This window comes from Colius striatus, chromosome 17 (assembly GCF_028858725.1).
Source record: "Colius striatus isolate bColStr4 chromosome 17, bColStr4.1.hap1, whole genome shotgun sequence".
Classification (NCBI taxonomy): Eukaryota; Metazoa; Chordata; class Aves; order Coliiformes; family Coliidae; genus Colius; species Colius striatus.
The window spans coordinates 6,552,609-6,566,489 of record NC_084775.1 but is presented as its reverse complement, the minus strand read 5'-3'; the positions used below and the strand labels follow the sequence as shown (position 1 = coordinate 6,566,489).

Genomic DNA, 13,881 nt, shown 5'->3' with positions numbered 1-13,881 from the left:
CAACACAGATTTTTTTTAGTGGTGACAGACATTTAACACAAACAGGAGTATAAAGATAAAATCAATATAAAATTGCAGACATTGTCATGGAGCTCTTAAGCTAATAGTGGGGGGTACTAAAAGAAACATCATAATACTATCAATTATCTACTAAAACTCGGTTGAGACTGGCCAAGATAATACCCCTCACTCCGAGGTGGAGGCTGCTACAAGACCTTCTCTCTCCTACATCTTCCTGGGAAACATGTCCCCCCATTTTAACACAGTTCCTCCCAAGACATACAAATGCTCCAGGATGCTGCCCACTCCCATCCCCAGCAAGACGGACAAGTGCTACTTCAACAGTAGAAGCAAGATCACTTTCTCTTCCCTGGTACTGAAGTAGAACTGGATCAGCATCAACCTGAAATTTCTGGTACAGTTTTGTGGTAACCAGTAATCCAGTAGGTCCATCCTTAGTTTACTTTGTTTACCAATTTATTAATTAAAAATTATTTCACTCAGTGCATACAGAAGTTGCAAAATCAATTTGGATTAGAAAGGGCCAAAGTGATGTATAAATCCTAGGTAAATATTTCGACACAAAGCAGCGTGGTTTCTCAACTGCAAAGGGAAAGGCTTATAGGTTTGTGTAACTGCTCAGCTGTGCTTAGGAGGACTTTCAAGAAATTCAGTAAATCAAATTGATAAAGTGCTCAAGACTAAATGGTTGTGGTGACAGGTCTGTGTTCTCTGGGCTACGTGTTCAAACATCACTTGGGAATACAGGAAAGTGATAAATATTTTTTTCCAATATGCCTTGATCTGAACTCATAAGGTATGAGAGCGTTTGCACTCACATGAAGCAGAATCCAGCCCTCATTTCAATTATAAGAGCATCAGGCCATGTAAACAGTCTCAAAATTACAATCAGCCTTTCATTACTGTCATTCAAGAAGGCAGCCAGGCCTGTAGCTCCATACTCCACCTGAAATACCAAACTTAAAAAACAGGGAATTTTGTTGATCATCAGAAAATAGCATGGGGACCATCAGTCAGGTCTTACAAAGACCCTTTTGCCAGAATAAATGACCTGTTGTATAAGACAGCAAGTGTTTTCCATGCTCCCTGTTGAGGTGAGCTCATGGTGTCTCATGAAGATACTTGGGGACTAAACACAGTCCTCTTTCTCCCACACTAGACTCCTACATGTGATCAGAAACATGCTCATCATGCAGTTCTCTTAGCAACATCTGCCTTTTGTCTCATTACAATCACAGGTCTCCTAGGAAAGCGAGCAATAGCAGACCATGGAGCAGCCAGCCTAGATACATGATTCACAGGATACTTCATTCCTATGGGTAAGATCCTTAGGAAAGAAGCCAGGGGAGAAAAGACTGAACAAAAGGTTCACCCAAACAATTATTCAAGTGATTGCTAGCCCCAACATATTGCTTCTGTTAAGTGTACTACTTTTCCATCATACTTAGAAGCAGCTCTTGAAGGCCTTTGAGGAACATGCTTGTTCCAGCAAGTCAAGAAGCCAAGAGCACCTTTGAGACAATACTCTGGACTTGGTTAAAGCATTCTCCTCCTGACAGCCATTGACCCCATATCAGGGGCTATGAGTGACCAATATTAGACTAGAGAAGTGGTGTGTGTCACAATGCTGAAGAATGTGTTTTCATCAAGACTATAGCTTGCCAGATTTCTTTCCTCTTTGCAATTCAGATTTCGCTCATCAGCGTTTTATTCAAGAAAAACTAGAAAAGTAAAATAAGGAAGAGACTGTAAGATATATTGCTCTTCACTGCAGTCACTGATGTGTTGCAGGCTGCACGTCACCTACACGAGGCATCTTGAATCACAGCCAAGCACTGGGCTTGGTATCCATTGCAATTAGGCTTAAACAACAGAAGTGCTACAGAAGTTTACAGCAGGGTCCTCTCCGCTGGCCAATCCACAAATTCACATCATTAGTACCATCAGCAAAGACAAATCCTATGATTTCCTCAAAAAAAAAAAAAAAAAGAATATTGCTAGACTGAGGTATTTTCTTAGAGTAACGACAGAGATTTCATCCTTATTAAACTGAGAGGTCCAAGAACCACCTCAGAAGAATGTAAAGCAAAAACATATAAGACACTCAGAAGAGAAGGTAACTCCCACATTCAAATATTCAACCTAGAAGGATTCAAACCAAAGGAACAATCTGCAGAAGAGCAGGGCAGGGATGGGGGAAACACACAGATGTCTTCCAGCAGTGACCAACTCACATTTTAGCACATTATTTTCTGAAACCATGTGGTAATGTCAGTGCTGACCATTACAGAAAAATTTCAGCAGCACTGGTAGGTTAGCAGGAAAGTAAAATTGAAGATTGCTATGAACTGAGGCAGCTGATGCTAACCATCACAGAAACATGCTTTTCTGCGCCTTGAATCATACTAAGCAGCATAATCTAATATCTTTTGGAAAGCTCTGAGTCCAGCCAGGCTGACAGGCCATTACTATCTTCCTGGGCAAAATCATATCGTGCCATGTAATTGTATACTGCAGCAGATCCAGTTCTCTGTGTGTTACACCTCCCTAGTGACAACAGACCCGTCCCATTCGCTTTTTAGCAGCTCAGACACGTTTGAAGCCTGATGCTCCAGGGAATGAGGTATTTTTCCTCAGAACAGATGCTAGGAAGCTGCTGGCCCATTTTAAAAGAACACACAGATGTGTCCGTAGGTAACTGAGGGTTTTGTTGTTTTTTTGCAGCTTTTTGTGTGTTTTGGGTTTTTTTAACTGTTGTAACAACTAGAGCCTGCTCCAGCCTCACCCAAATTGGGCTTCGAAACAGGCACTCCTTACCTAGCTTTGCAGCCATATCCCATCAGAGAAGTAACTGCATTTCAGTGTTGACTGTAGAATACTCTAAAGTCCTTAAGAAGTAGTAAACACACAGAGGGAGCTAAGGCTGCACAGTGCACTTCTTCACACATCATGGACAGGTGACAAACACTGAGGCACTGCTGAGCTCAAATACACAAGTTGCTCACTTTTAAGTAAGTACTGCAAAAGCTGTCTTGTTAGATTTCAGCTAACAGCCTGTGATCCACAGCAGCCTGCTACAGTTGTTACTATCCTGTTGTCACTGACCAGTCTGCAAGTAATGTGGGGCTTTCAGATACTTCCAAGCGAGATCGAACCTATGCAGAAACTCCAAAAGAGGATGGGGTGCTTAATACGTTATTTCTAAAAGATGGAATTGTAATGGATTTGTTCTCCCTAGAAAAAGAATTCCTCCATTCACAAAATTTTTTAAAAACCCACACCGAAGTAACAAGGGTTACTGAAATAACTGCAAATAACAAAATAACAGAAGGTAACAACTAGGCAAAAGGTCCAATACACACAATTCAGTAACACAAACCAACAGACTGAACTTTACTAATTCACTCTTCCTACAGGGCAATTATTGTGGGTTCTAACACAATACATACTCCTCGTGTATTCATGAGCAACTAACTCAGCTCCAGCTGCCATGTTTTGGGCAGAGCTTTCTCTGAAATAGAGTTTCCAATTACATTTGCAATAATCTGATTACCGTATCAGCTGTAACCTGGTTAAGAAAGGGTCTGAAAGATACCATTTTGGCAGCTGGGAAGAAGAAAGAAGGGAAGACACCTTTCTATTATTTTAGTACCAGAATGATTTGCAAACTGCAATCAGATTTTGAGACAGAATACACCATGCTGGTTTTATACACACGCAGTACAACTCAATACGACTTTAGAAAAGTTATGGAGTTATAAAACTGCCTCAGCAGTCAGACAGACCAACATTCAAGGACTTACAGCTTATGGTTACTTTCACATCACGTGCAATTTAAAGATAGAATCAGGAAAGCAATCCACTTTGTAATCAGTGATCTGGCCAAAACCTGCTTTGTGACTTAAGACACTCAAATTATTGTTTTGGACGTACTTCATTTACAGGCAGTTCACCCAAACTAATCTATGCCAGCACTTCTATGGTCACTTGCAGTCTACTCCATCTCCACAGCAAAGTTGCCATTCAACCTGTACCCAAACATCACTTCTTTTCTGACATGTGCCAGCAAGAGATTACTTGATATTCAATGATATTTCAGCAGGGAAAGAATAGGATCAGGTCCTTATTATTCTTTCCATGCTTATCTGACTGGGCAGAACAATCAGGAGGATACAGTAAAAAAAAATTAAATGCTAGTCTTGGTTTCTCTGGGGGGAAAGCAAGCTCCAGATAAGGTGTGCCTCCAATCAACAGTCTGATTTTTGTGAACAGCAATATGCTTCCCTATGGTAATTGAAATGGAGCAATTCTCCACAAACAGCTTGCCGAGTCTCAACTCATTAACCTTTACGGACTGACCTCCAAAATTCCTTGAAGCTGAAATACAGGTCCCTCTGGCCTCTGCACAATAACTGTTTACCCCTAAGAGGCTGTGGGGAGAGGGAAGGGCATTAGAAAGCAAACTGATAAACGTGCTAGAACTGGAAGACAGATACGTATTTCCAGGCTGCTGCCGAGGCTCAAACATTCACAGGTTTCTTTCTCCTTTGCTGGGCCATCTTTCAGACAGCCTGCAAAATCAAGTTTGGATTACAAATCACCTTCACCTGCTGTGGCCATAAACCTGTGCTTTTTCAATGTTTTGAACACAGTCAGCAAGGATTATAGAGGCAGTTCACTGAACCACAGGCTTCTTACTGTGGTTTCACTTGCCTACACATCATCTCTTCATTATATGGTATTCACTGCTTGTAGGGCTCCAGCCTGTTTCTGTGAGATCACTGTGCTGAAGTCACCTAGGTCCAATTGTTTTGGCATACAGAATAGTGTTTTAGTCTGTGATCATCACATCAAGGACACTGCATGGACATCAATCTGCCTGTGTTGCAACTGAGTCCCAATCTTGAGTTCCTTGTAGCACCCCCAGACTTCAAGTGCACACTGGTGTTAAATGTCCCCTGCCAGGCACAGGTCACTGCCTGTCTGGTAGGCCCTCACCCAGAAACGGCAGCAGCACAAAGGGCATTCATCTCTCCTGCCAGATAGACCACTTTTAAACTGCTGGTAGTTATGCAGACGTGACAAGCAGCTTCCTACCTGATCCATTATTTGCAGAATTTGGAACTCTCTATCTACTTACTTCATAGGAAAGCCAGCCCCACTTGGATATCTCTGTTGTAGACTATGAAAATGAGCTTCATACAGACAGACAAGGTGACATGAGCATTCTCCAGGGCTTCCCAGTATCAGACAACTACTATCTGGATTGGTTTACACTCTCATTTCAAAAGCAGGTGCTTTGTGATTGCAAAAGAACCTGAACATTGGGGTGTAAGTAACTCCATGATCTAGGTTAAACCAAAATCTCTCTGCATGCCATTACTTATGATAGATCTGAGGTAAAGCTTAGTAACCATTTATGGAAGAAGGAACAAAACAAACAGGACTGCAGAGCTTATCATGGGCACTGGAGACATAAAGCAGAAGCTCCACAGATTCTACTAAACTCAGCTGTACCAAAAGAGAAATCTAGTGGAGAAAGAAAAGGAGCTCTTCACTCTCCCAGACTAAGAAGATGGGAGTGGTAGTACAAGCAGCTTGATAATCTCAAAAGCCACTAAATCACTGGAAAGCAAAGGGAGGGGGTGGGGGTTCAGCATTTAAACAGCATCATGTCCTCACTGCTTCTAGGAAATCCACTGATTAACACAGCAAAGGATTAAAACATATTTAAAAAGTAACAGCAAAATGAACTAAATAAGTGCCAGAGAAAATGTAAACTTCATTCTTGACTGAATGTAAGACAGACCGACAGCAGAACCTGTGGCCAGTAGCTCTTAAAATTAACAAGTGAGCTGCACATTATGAAAGTTCCTATATTTCAGATCCCCGGAAGGAAGAATCACTACACAGCAGACTGAAGTCTGCCTCAGTTGCTAAAAGAAAACTTGTGTTTCTGAACAGCACCAACCCCACGGTCATGCTCCCTCATGTATTGTCTTTGTACTGCTAAACCACTGCAAAGTACTCTTCAAACTGCATCTTGTAAAAATCACATAACACAATAGTGGGTGGAAGAGGTGTAGAATTAAGAAACTTGTCCAAGATCTCAGAACATGCAACTAACTTGCAGAAACTGGTACAGAACAATGTCCTTCCTTGATGACATATTGCATGCTTTCTCGAGACTTTAAAATTAAGTAGTGTCAAAGAAGTTCCTTTCCAACCCACACCATTCTATGATTCTGTGATTCTATGATTACCTTAAAAGCAGGAAATTCAGATGCTTGCCTATCTGGTCAGGCATTTAAGGCACACAAAAACTGAAGAAACTACGGCTCTAAGTACATATGTGCTTTAAAATGGCATTCTGCTCAGTGGAGAGAGCAAGAATTTTAAAAACCTTGTCATTCCTCCACAGTCATAGTAAAAATAATGAAGCTTAACACAAATATATGATTTTTTTTTTACTCCCACAACAGAAAATTAGTCATACACAATTAATCCTACCATCCTGGGCTCCATTAAGTGTATTTAATAGAAAGTACAGTTACAACCAAACTTCAACCCTGAACCTCCCATTCTGGTCCTTGAAAAAAAGGAAAGCCTATTACCTTGGCCTGATTTAAGGCTTTTGATAACCCATCTCCAAGAATCCTGATTCAAATTTTGTCTTGGACCCCATTCACTTGAGAGTTAGGTGAATTCTGGTTTTGTAATTAAAAAGTAGGAAATTATCACCCAATTGTGAATTTGGGCAAGAAACAAAACAGCCCACGTCTGCTGGCCGAGCTCAAGATGCGCTGGGACAGCAGATCCAGACACAAAGTTCACATCGCACCTGTTCACAACATATTCAGTATTATCATGGCCAGAGTCATGAAAAGCAGAGCCAGCAAGCACACAAAACTCTGAATGCACAAAGAAGTCAAATACTGTTGAATAAACTCCACTTGATGATAATTAACATTAGGACTGGCTAGAACCTGCTGTGATTCAAACTCTCACTCTGTTCAAGCAAAACTTCAGGGAAGCCTGGTAGACCCAGTGACTGCACCACAGGTGCATGAAAAGCTGCCTGGATCAGTGAACTGCTCAGATACCACGTGGTGATGGAAAACAGTCCACAGTCGGGCATGATAGCTGGGAATGGTAACCAGCCAACTCATCACACAGTGATCTCTCATGCCATTTGTTTGTTTTATGAAAAAGAGGTTGTGCCAATTGGTTTTAGATCCAAATTCTTCCTAAACAGGAAAGGAAAAAAACCAAACCATATAAAATGATACTCAGTAGGAGTTAATCAGAAACACAGTCTCCTGAAGGCACAAGCCTTTTTCTTGGTTAACTAAAAAGTTGCCATCAGCTAATGTGCAAGACAGTAATGATTAGCCATCTGGTGAAGGTTCCTGCTAAGCTTGCCATATTACCCCCTATGCTGAGGAAAGCAGAAGGTGCATCAGTTACATTCTGTCCTTGCCTGCAGTTGTGTGGTCATCCTTAGGAACAAGACACAAAGCTTTCCAGCACAAGCAGGGATTGTAACTGCTCTGACTCTTCAGCAGCCCACTTTTTTATCATTGCACCCACGATAAAGAATTTAAAATTAAAATTACCTATTGACTTTCTATAAAGCTGAACTTTTCTCAAGCTTTATCAACCTTTGTTATTTTTGTCCCTTTGTTTCCCTCTGCAAAAACTGCAACTGCCAGGAGGTTTCCCAGTCATCTAAAGAGCATCAGTAAACAAGAGCAGAGACAGATGGCTGCAGCTCAGTTTAAACCTGCATAAGATTCAGGCTCTCCCTTGCATTGCAAGATACAAACATAGGCTTAAAACCTAACAAGAATGCAGTAGTCCCAGACAGAAAACAAGTATGCATACACAATCTGATAAGGAAGAAGTCACTGTGAGACCAAGGTGCTGAAGTTTCATATACACTGAACATCCATTAAAATTGTACAGCCTTCCAATAATATAAAGGGATGTAATGATGGCACCGGTAACAGGGAAGAGCTTTCCTTCCATTGTTGCTCCCAAAAGCATGTCTGGCAAACCACATCAGTAGAAAAAATCGAACCAGGCACCTCCTTCCACCAAAGTTACTCTTCTGAGAACTAAGACACAGAACTTGCACAACCTGAGAGAACGACAACATTTCTCATAGGCCTCTGAATTCATTTACTACTTCAGGATTTCAGTTCCATTGACAAATAACAGGTTAACCCCTTGTTAAAATGACAGATTCAAAGAGACAAAGAAAACCTACAAGATAACTCACACATTTATAATGATAGAGGTCTATCAAAACAGAGAGTTTTTTCTTTCCTGGACTTGTTCTTCATTTACCATAAAGGAGATTAGTGGTGCTACTTATATTATGTGCCTTGCTAAATAGATTCAGATGTCCACATACATTCACTAAATCTATCTGAATCAACGTAAGTTCACTGTTTGCCTCTTCCACCAACTATAAATCTACTGCTATTCCACAGACACACCTGCATGCCTGAATGGCTTACACAAAAACAGGTTCAAACATTGCCCATTCTTCCACAAATAAAGATTTTGACTCTGCTGAAATTAAATTAACAGCTCTCCCTGAGGGCTTCCTGATATTCCAAGTTCTTCCCTCACTTAGTGACAGCAGAAAGCTTCAAGAACAGTGTTACACAATCATCACCTCCAATCAGCTCTAATTGAAGGATGACACGAGACAGAACGAAAAACTAGCACTCCAATTAATACAGACAGGAAAAAACAAGATTGTGGGAGCAGCATCATTATTGGGAAAGCTCCAGCAAACCCCTCAGGTCGTAGCAAGCTGGCACACTACCACCTCTGAGGTAGAGTTTAACTGCTCCTCAGTGCAAGAATACAAGGGAGGGAATGATGTGGTGGTGAATACTGAACAGTTCTGACCTCTTTCTACCTCAGTGTTAACATTCAAAGTTTAAACACTGATTAACATGGGACTCTCGGTTGCCTCCAGAGAAGCCTGAATCAACCCTTCTGGGAATTCAATCTCTATTGCCAAAATGCGTTGACATATATTTCTGCAGGACCTTTCTAAAACAGGAATAATACAAAACATAAATTCCTAAAGGTTATTTCTAAAACAGGAATAACAAAATAAATAGAGACCTCTCACATGACACAGCTGCCCCCTTTGAGCAATTCACCCAGGGTCACCTAGAAAACCCTCTCCTACTCATTTCTACGATGCTATGAGCATAACCGAACACAAAGCTGGTACACACCTGTATCCCCGTGGAAGCAGCTGTCCTGGTGACACCTCCCAGAGGGCAAGTCTCCATCACTTGGCCAGATCTGTCCCGTTTTTCGTACGCCCACAATAGTAGCCTCAGATACAATGACCTGCTGCTGCCTGTGCCGTTTTTGAGACTGGGGGGTTGGTGGACTACTGCTGTCAAAGGACTGCTGAGAGTTCTGGGAAGGCGAACGGCTTTTATCCCGATACATGCGGTAAGTGGTGGGGCTGGGGGAGACATGGCTGGACTGCCCTGAGGAGAAGTCTTCCTCACTAGAGGTAAGGTTCTCATTAGAGCTACAGTCGGGAGTATATCCTCCTCCAATATCTTCAAAACTCCTGGGGGAGTAAGATCTCCTGGGCCATGTGAGATGTTTTTCCTGGTCAGTTGTGCCCTGATTTCGCAGAATAGGTCCTTTCCCTTCTCCTTCCCCCATCATTCCACCAACATAGATACTTTGATAGGGTTGAAAGTCCATAGGCTGCCAAGGTGAGCGGTTGCTGCCATTGGCATTGATCAGATTATCTTTGAGAAACCTGGGGTTCAGTTCAGCATCCTCATATTCTCCATCATAGCCAAAGCTGCTCTCTGAGGACCTTCCCCTGTAAGCAGGCCTCTGGAACTCACTGAAGCTGGGTACCATGTTAGAAGGGAGGGAGTGCAAAGACTTTTTGCGTTCCATTTGCATTGCTTGGCTACCAAGGGAACTTATTTTATCGGAAACATCTTTGTCATTGACCTTTACTAAACCCTTCTCATGATGATACTCCATGTTCACATAAAAGGGCTTTTCAACACTGTCCTTGTTTTCTCCAGAAGAATGTGAGTTGACCTTTTTAATCCTTTCAAAATTGGACCTTAGGGCTGCCACGCTGGTGCTGTTCCCTCTGTCCTTGGAAATAGGTTCAAATGATCCCTCCTTCTCAGCAGATCCCACCAGCCTGCGAGTAGAAGCTGATCTGTGTTTTGAAGGAGAGCCATCTGTATCACAGCGATTCTCCATATCTTCTACAACTCTCTTCAGTTTTTCTTCACCATAGTACTTACACCTGTCCTGCTCTCCCTCTCCATGATGGGGGCTGTCCAAAGGCGACAGGTCTGACCCATCGCTCTGAGTAGATAGCTTCCGCAGAGAGGGTATCCTGGGTTTGAACTTCTCTTCCCCATGGTGGGACTTGCTTTTCTCATATTCATCTTGGTCAGCAGACTGGTGATGATGCAGGTCTTGGATCTGCTGCTCTGCACCCCCTTCAGGCAACTGAGAAACACGTTTAAAACCCCATCTCTGCCTATCATAGCTTTTTTTCTCCTTTGCCAGAAGAGTCTGCAGGTAAATCATGCGGAACCTCTCCTTGTTGACTTCCATCTCCAGTCTCCGGATAGACGCTTTGCACATCTCCAGCTCCTGTTCAATGTCTCCCACAGATTTCAGCTCCATTTTAGGTGGCTCAGAGTCTGCAAATTGTGCTTTCCAAGCCTCCACAAACCCCACAGGGTCCACCATTTTGCATACAGGAGTCAGTGGAGAACACAGGAAGGAGGCTAGAAAAAGATAGGTGGAGAGAATAAACCAACCGGATCTCACATGTAGAAGCAGAAATAGCTCCGGCAGGATCAACTCAATCCGTCTCTTTCACGGTCCATGCAGGGAAACTGGGAGGCAGGAGGCAATGCTCGGAGCAGTCCCTCCTCCCCGTCTCCTTCAGCTTTTGCCGGCCCCAGCCCCTCGTACACTCGCTACTCTCTCCCCGGCATGACTGATCTTTTGCTAGCGAACAACAATGCTCCCACCCCGGCGATCCCAGAGCACTTCAAAGTGGGTGGACAAAGGAGCAGGCTCGGGGCGGGGGAGGGAAAGTAAATATCGCCCACCACACACCCACCCACCTCCTGCCGCTGCAGTCCAGTGCACGGTCCTCAGCGTAGCCACGCTCAGGAGTCTTCCGCTCCGTCCTCCCCTCGCCAGCCCCGTGTTGTGCTTTCTCTTTCTCCTCCTATCCCCCTGCCCCTTCCTCTGTCTCCTCCTCCCGGCTATTGTGCTGTCCTCCGGGCGCACACGCTCTCCGGAGCTCCGGCGCACAGCGGCGCGTCCCGCGGCGAGCTCCGCCGCTACCCCTCGCTGCCCGAGCGGCCCGCGGCCCTGCGGGAGCCCCCTCGGCGCGGCGGCGGCTGGCGGCGGGGAGGCGGCGGCGGCCCGCGGCTGCCCATCGCGCGGCCCGGCCCGGCTCAGGCGGCGGCGCCCGCAGCGCGGCGCTGCGGAAGGGGAGGAGAGGGACGGCGCCCGGCGCTGCGATTGGCACGGCGCTGGGGCCTCTTAAAGGGGCAGCGCGGGCCGGCGGCGGGAGGCCGTGCCCGCGGGGCCTCGGCACGGGTCCTGAGCCCTTCGGCAGCGGCGCGCTCGCAGGCGGCTGCCGCCGAGACAAAGGCGGAGATCAGCGAACGCGTGTGCGTTCACGCCTGCTGACACTTGCAGCCCGCAGGCCTGGACATCACCGTAGACAGACACTATAGCTCAGCCTGGGCAAGCGCCTACCACAATAGAGAGGTATCCATTCTTGTCCATCTCTCCACGCCCTCCCAGACTGTGTGTAAACAGCAGCACGGCTCCGTCCTCTCCGTGTTCACAGCAACGCCCTCACCCCAGGCACTGGCACAAACCTCCTTCAAAGGGCACGTTTTCCCCCACTAAGACCAGTGCTGTTTAGTGAGAGGCTTGGAGCAGCAGTAGACTGTTTAAGAGTAGGGTCTCAGCATCTGCTCCATCCTTCCTTAACAATAAACAAGCAGGGTGATGGCTAAGGTGGTACTCTAATGCTACAGTGACCTTAGCAACAAAGGATGCTTTGGTCAGGCATCAGGCTTGCTTTTATCCTGTATGTTATCCCAGACCCAGTAAGTCGGAGTCCTACACCTCACCTCTGGGTCAAGGGTGGCAAATCATAGAATGGTAGGGGTTGGAGGGGACTTTTAGAGATCATCTAGTCCCATGCCCCTGCTAAAGTAGGTAATGATTTAAACAAAAGCCTGGCTGTTGAGTATTACTCCTGAATTCACAGTACATGACCTTGCTTATGCCTTTTTTCTTTTCCCTGTACTAATTCAACTTAAGAAAAAGTGGTAACAGATACACCCAAAGTTCCATTGTGCCTCTTTAGATGACAGGAAAAAGTGAGATATGTATACCTCATATCCCCCATGAACCTGCTTCTTTCATGTCTTTGCTGAAGTGTATCTTTCCTGGCGTTATTAGAAAAGAGGGTGGGATATAGCACCAAAAAGAACTACTAAAATCAGGTAAGAATCAAAAGCACAAGTCCACAGGAGCAGCACTCTTACCTTCGACATATGCAATGTTCCACAATCCAGCAAACAGTTTTCCTCTTCATGTGTTTTTGTATGCCAAGCAAAATATTTTCCTGTATTTTCAGGCATACCACAAACGGCTAATCATGTATTCAATTTTGCATAGTTCATCTCTCCTGGTTTTTGTTTCCTGGCTTTAACCTCTTTTCCTGCACTTGTTTCCTCAGCTTTTAACACATAAGAGGCATTGGCTGACCTACATGGAAAACAGATTATCATCTAAATATGAATAAAATCTATATCTTAAGTAAATACCTCTACAAATCCTTCAAGAAAACTAAGTCTTTCACAGAAATAAAATAGATTTTCACCATTCACTGTTTGCTATTTGATGCCTTAGTTCCAGTTTGAACAACAAAATTTGGATAGGCAATGTGTTTCTAGTAATATGAAGTTTGAGACTGTACCGGCATGGTTATAATCTCTATGATGTAATATATTTGTCATTATAACATTCTGAATTCTGACATTACTTTTAGTGAAGTCTTACAGCTTTGATTTTTAATGTCTACAGAGTTTTTCCTACTTGGGTTCACTTTTCTGACACTTGTGCCGTTTCTGGAGAGAGAAAGAATTCTGCTGATTTCTGTATGCACACTTAACTTTTAGTGAATAATGCTACTAAACAACTGTACTTTCTTTATCTTCTAGGGATACTAAATCAGAAATTCTGGTGGTAATTGAAGGGATTCCCTGATTTTTTGCTGATACTTTATATGTTCAACACAGCATTATTTTAATAGGCTATAGAATTGTGTTAAGGCTATGGTGGCAGACACGTATCTGTGAGCCGAGGATTCTTTAAAGAGGGGGCTGAACAGAGACACTGTCCAGCACACCTCCTTCCCTGGCCTTCAAGGCATGCAAAGCCAGTCCAAACGGGACTCGTACTAGAGTGACCACAGAGCTCCCTCTCGTGGGAAAGAGGAGCCAGCTGCCTGAGTCTTCAAAGCTTGAGCTGCCACTTGGGAACAACATGTTTCTTCAGCGTGATCGCACGCGAGAGAAGCAGAGGTTTTGCTAGAGAAAGTAACAACAACCCCAAAAACCCAAACCCCCAAAACAAGACGGTAGTATATAAGCTGAGTCTTTTAAAAGATGAATAAAATGATTTCTGATTAATCTATGACAAACTAAGAAACCATATTTTTGTAGCACAAAGCAGCACGCTGTGGTAGAGTTAGAGGACAGGAAGTCTTGCAAAGTCCCATCAGTCTAAATCATT

General features: G+C 44.0%; 1 protein-coding gene across 1 annotated transcript in view; it reads right to left on the bottom strand.

Annotated features, from left to right (window-relative positions):
• BCR (BCR activator of RhoGEF and GTPase) overlaps positions 1-11,416 on the bottom strand; it is a 94,854-nt gene extending 83,438 nt beyond the window's left edge. The window contains exons 1-2 of the mRNA XM_062009543.1: positions 11,181-11,416; positions 9,282-10,835 (exon numbers count right to left, since the gene is read on the bottom strand). Coding sequence (XP_061865527.1) covers positions 9,282-10,797 — 1,516 coding nt within the window. The 5' untranslated portion in view covers positions 10,798-10,835; positions 11,181-11,416. The remainder of the gene's footprint in view (positions 1-9,281; positions 10,836-11,180) is intronic.
• Between the last annotated feature and the right edge of the window lie 2,465 nt (positions 11,417-13,881).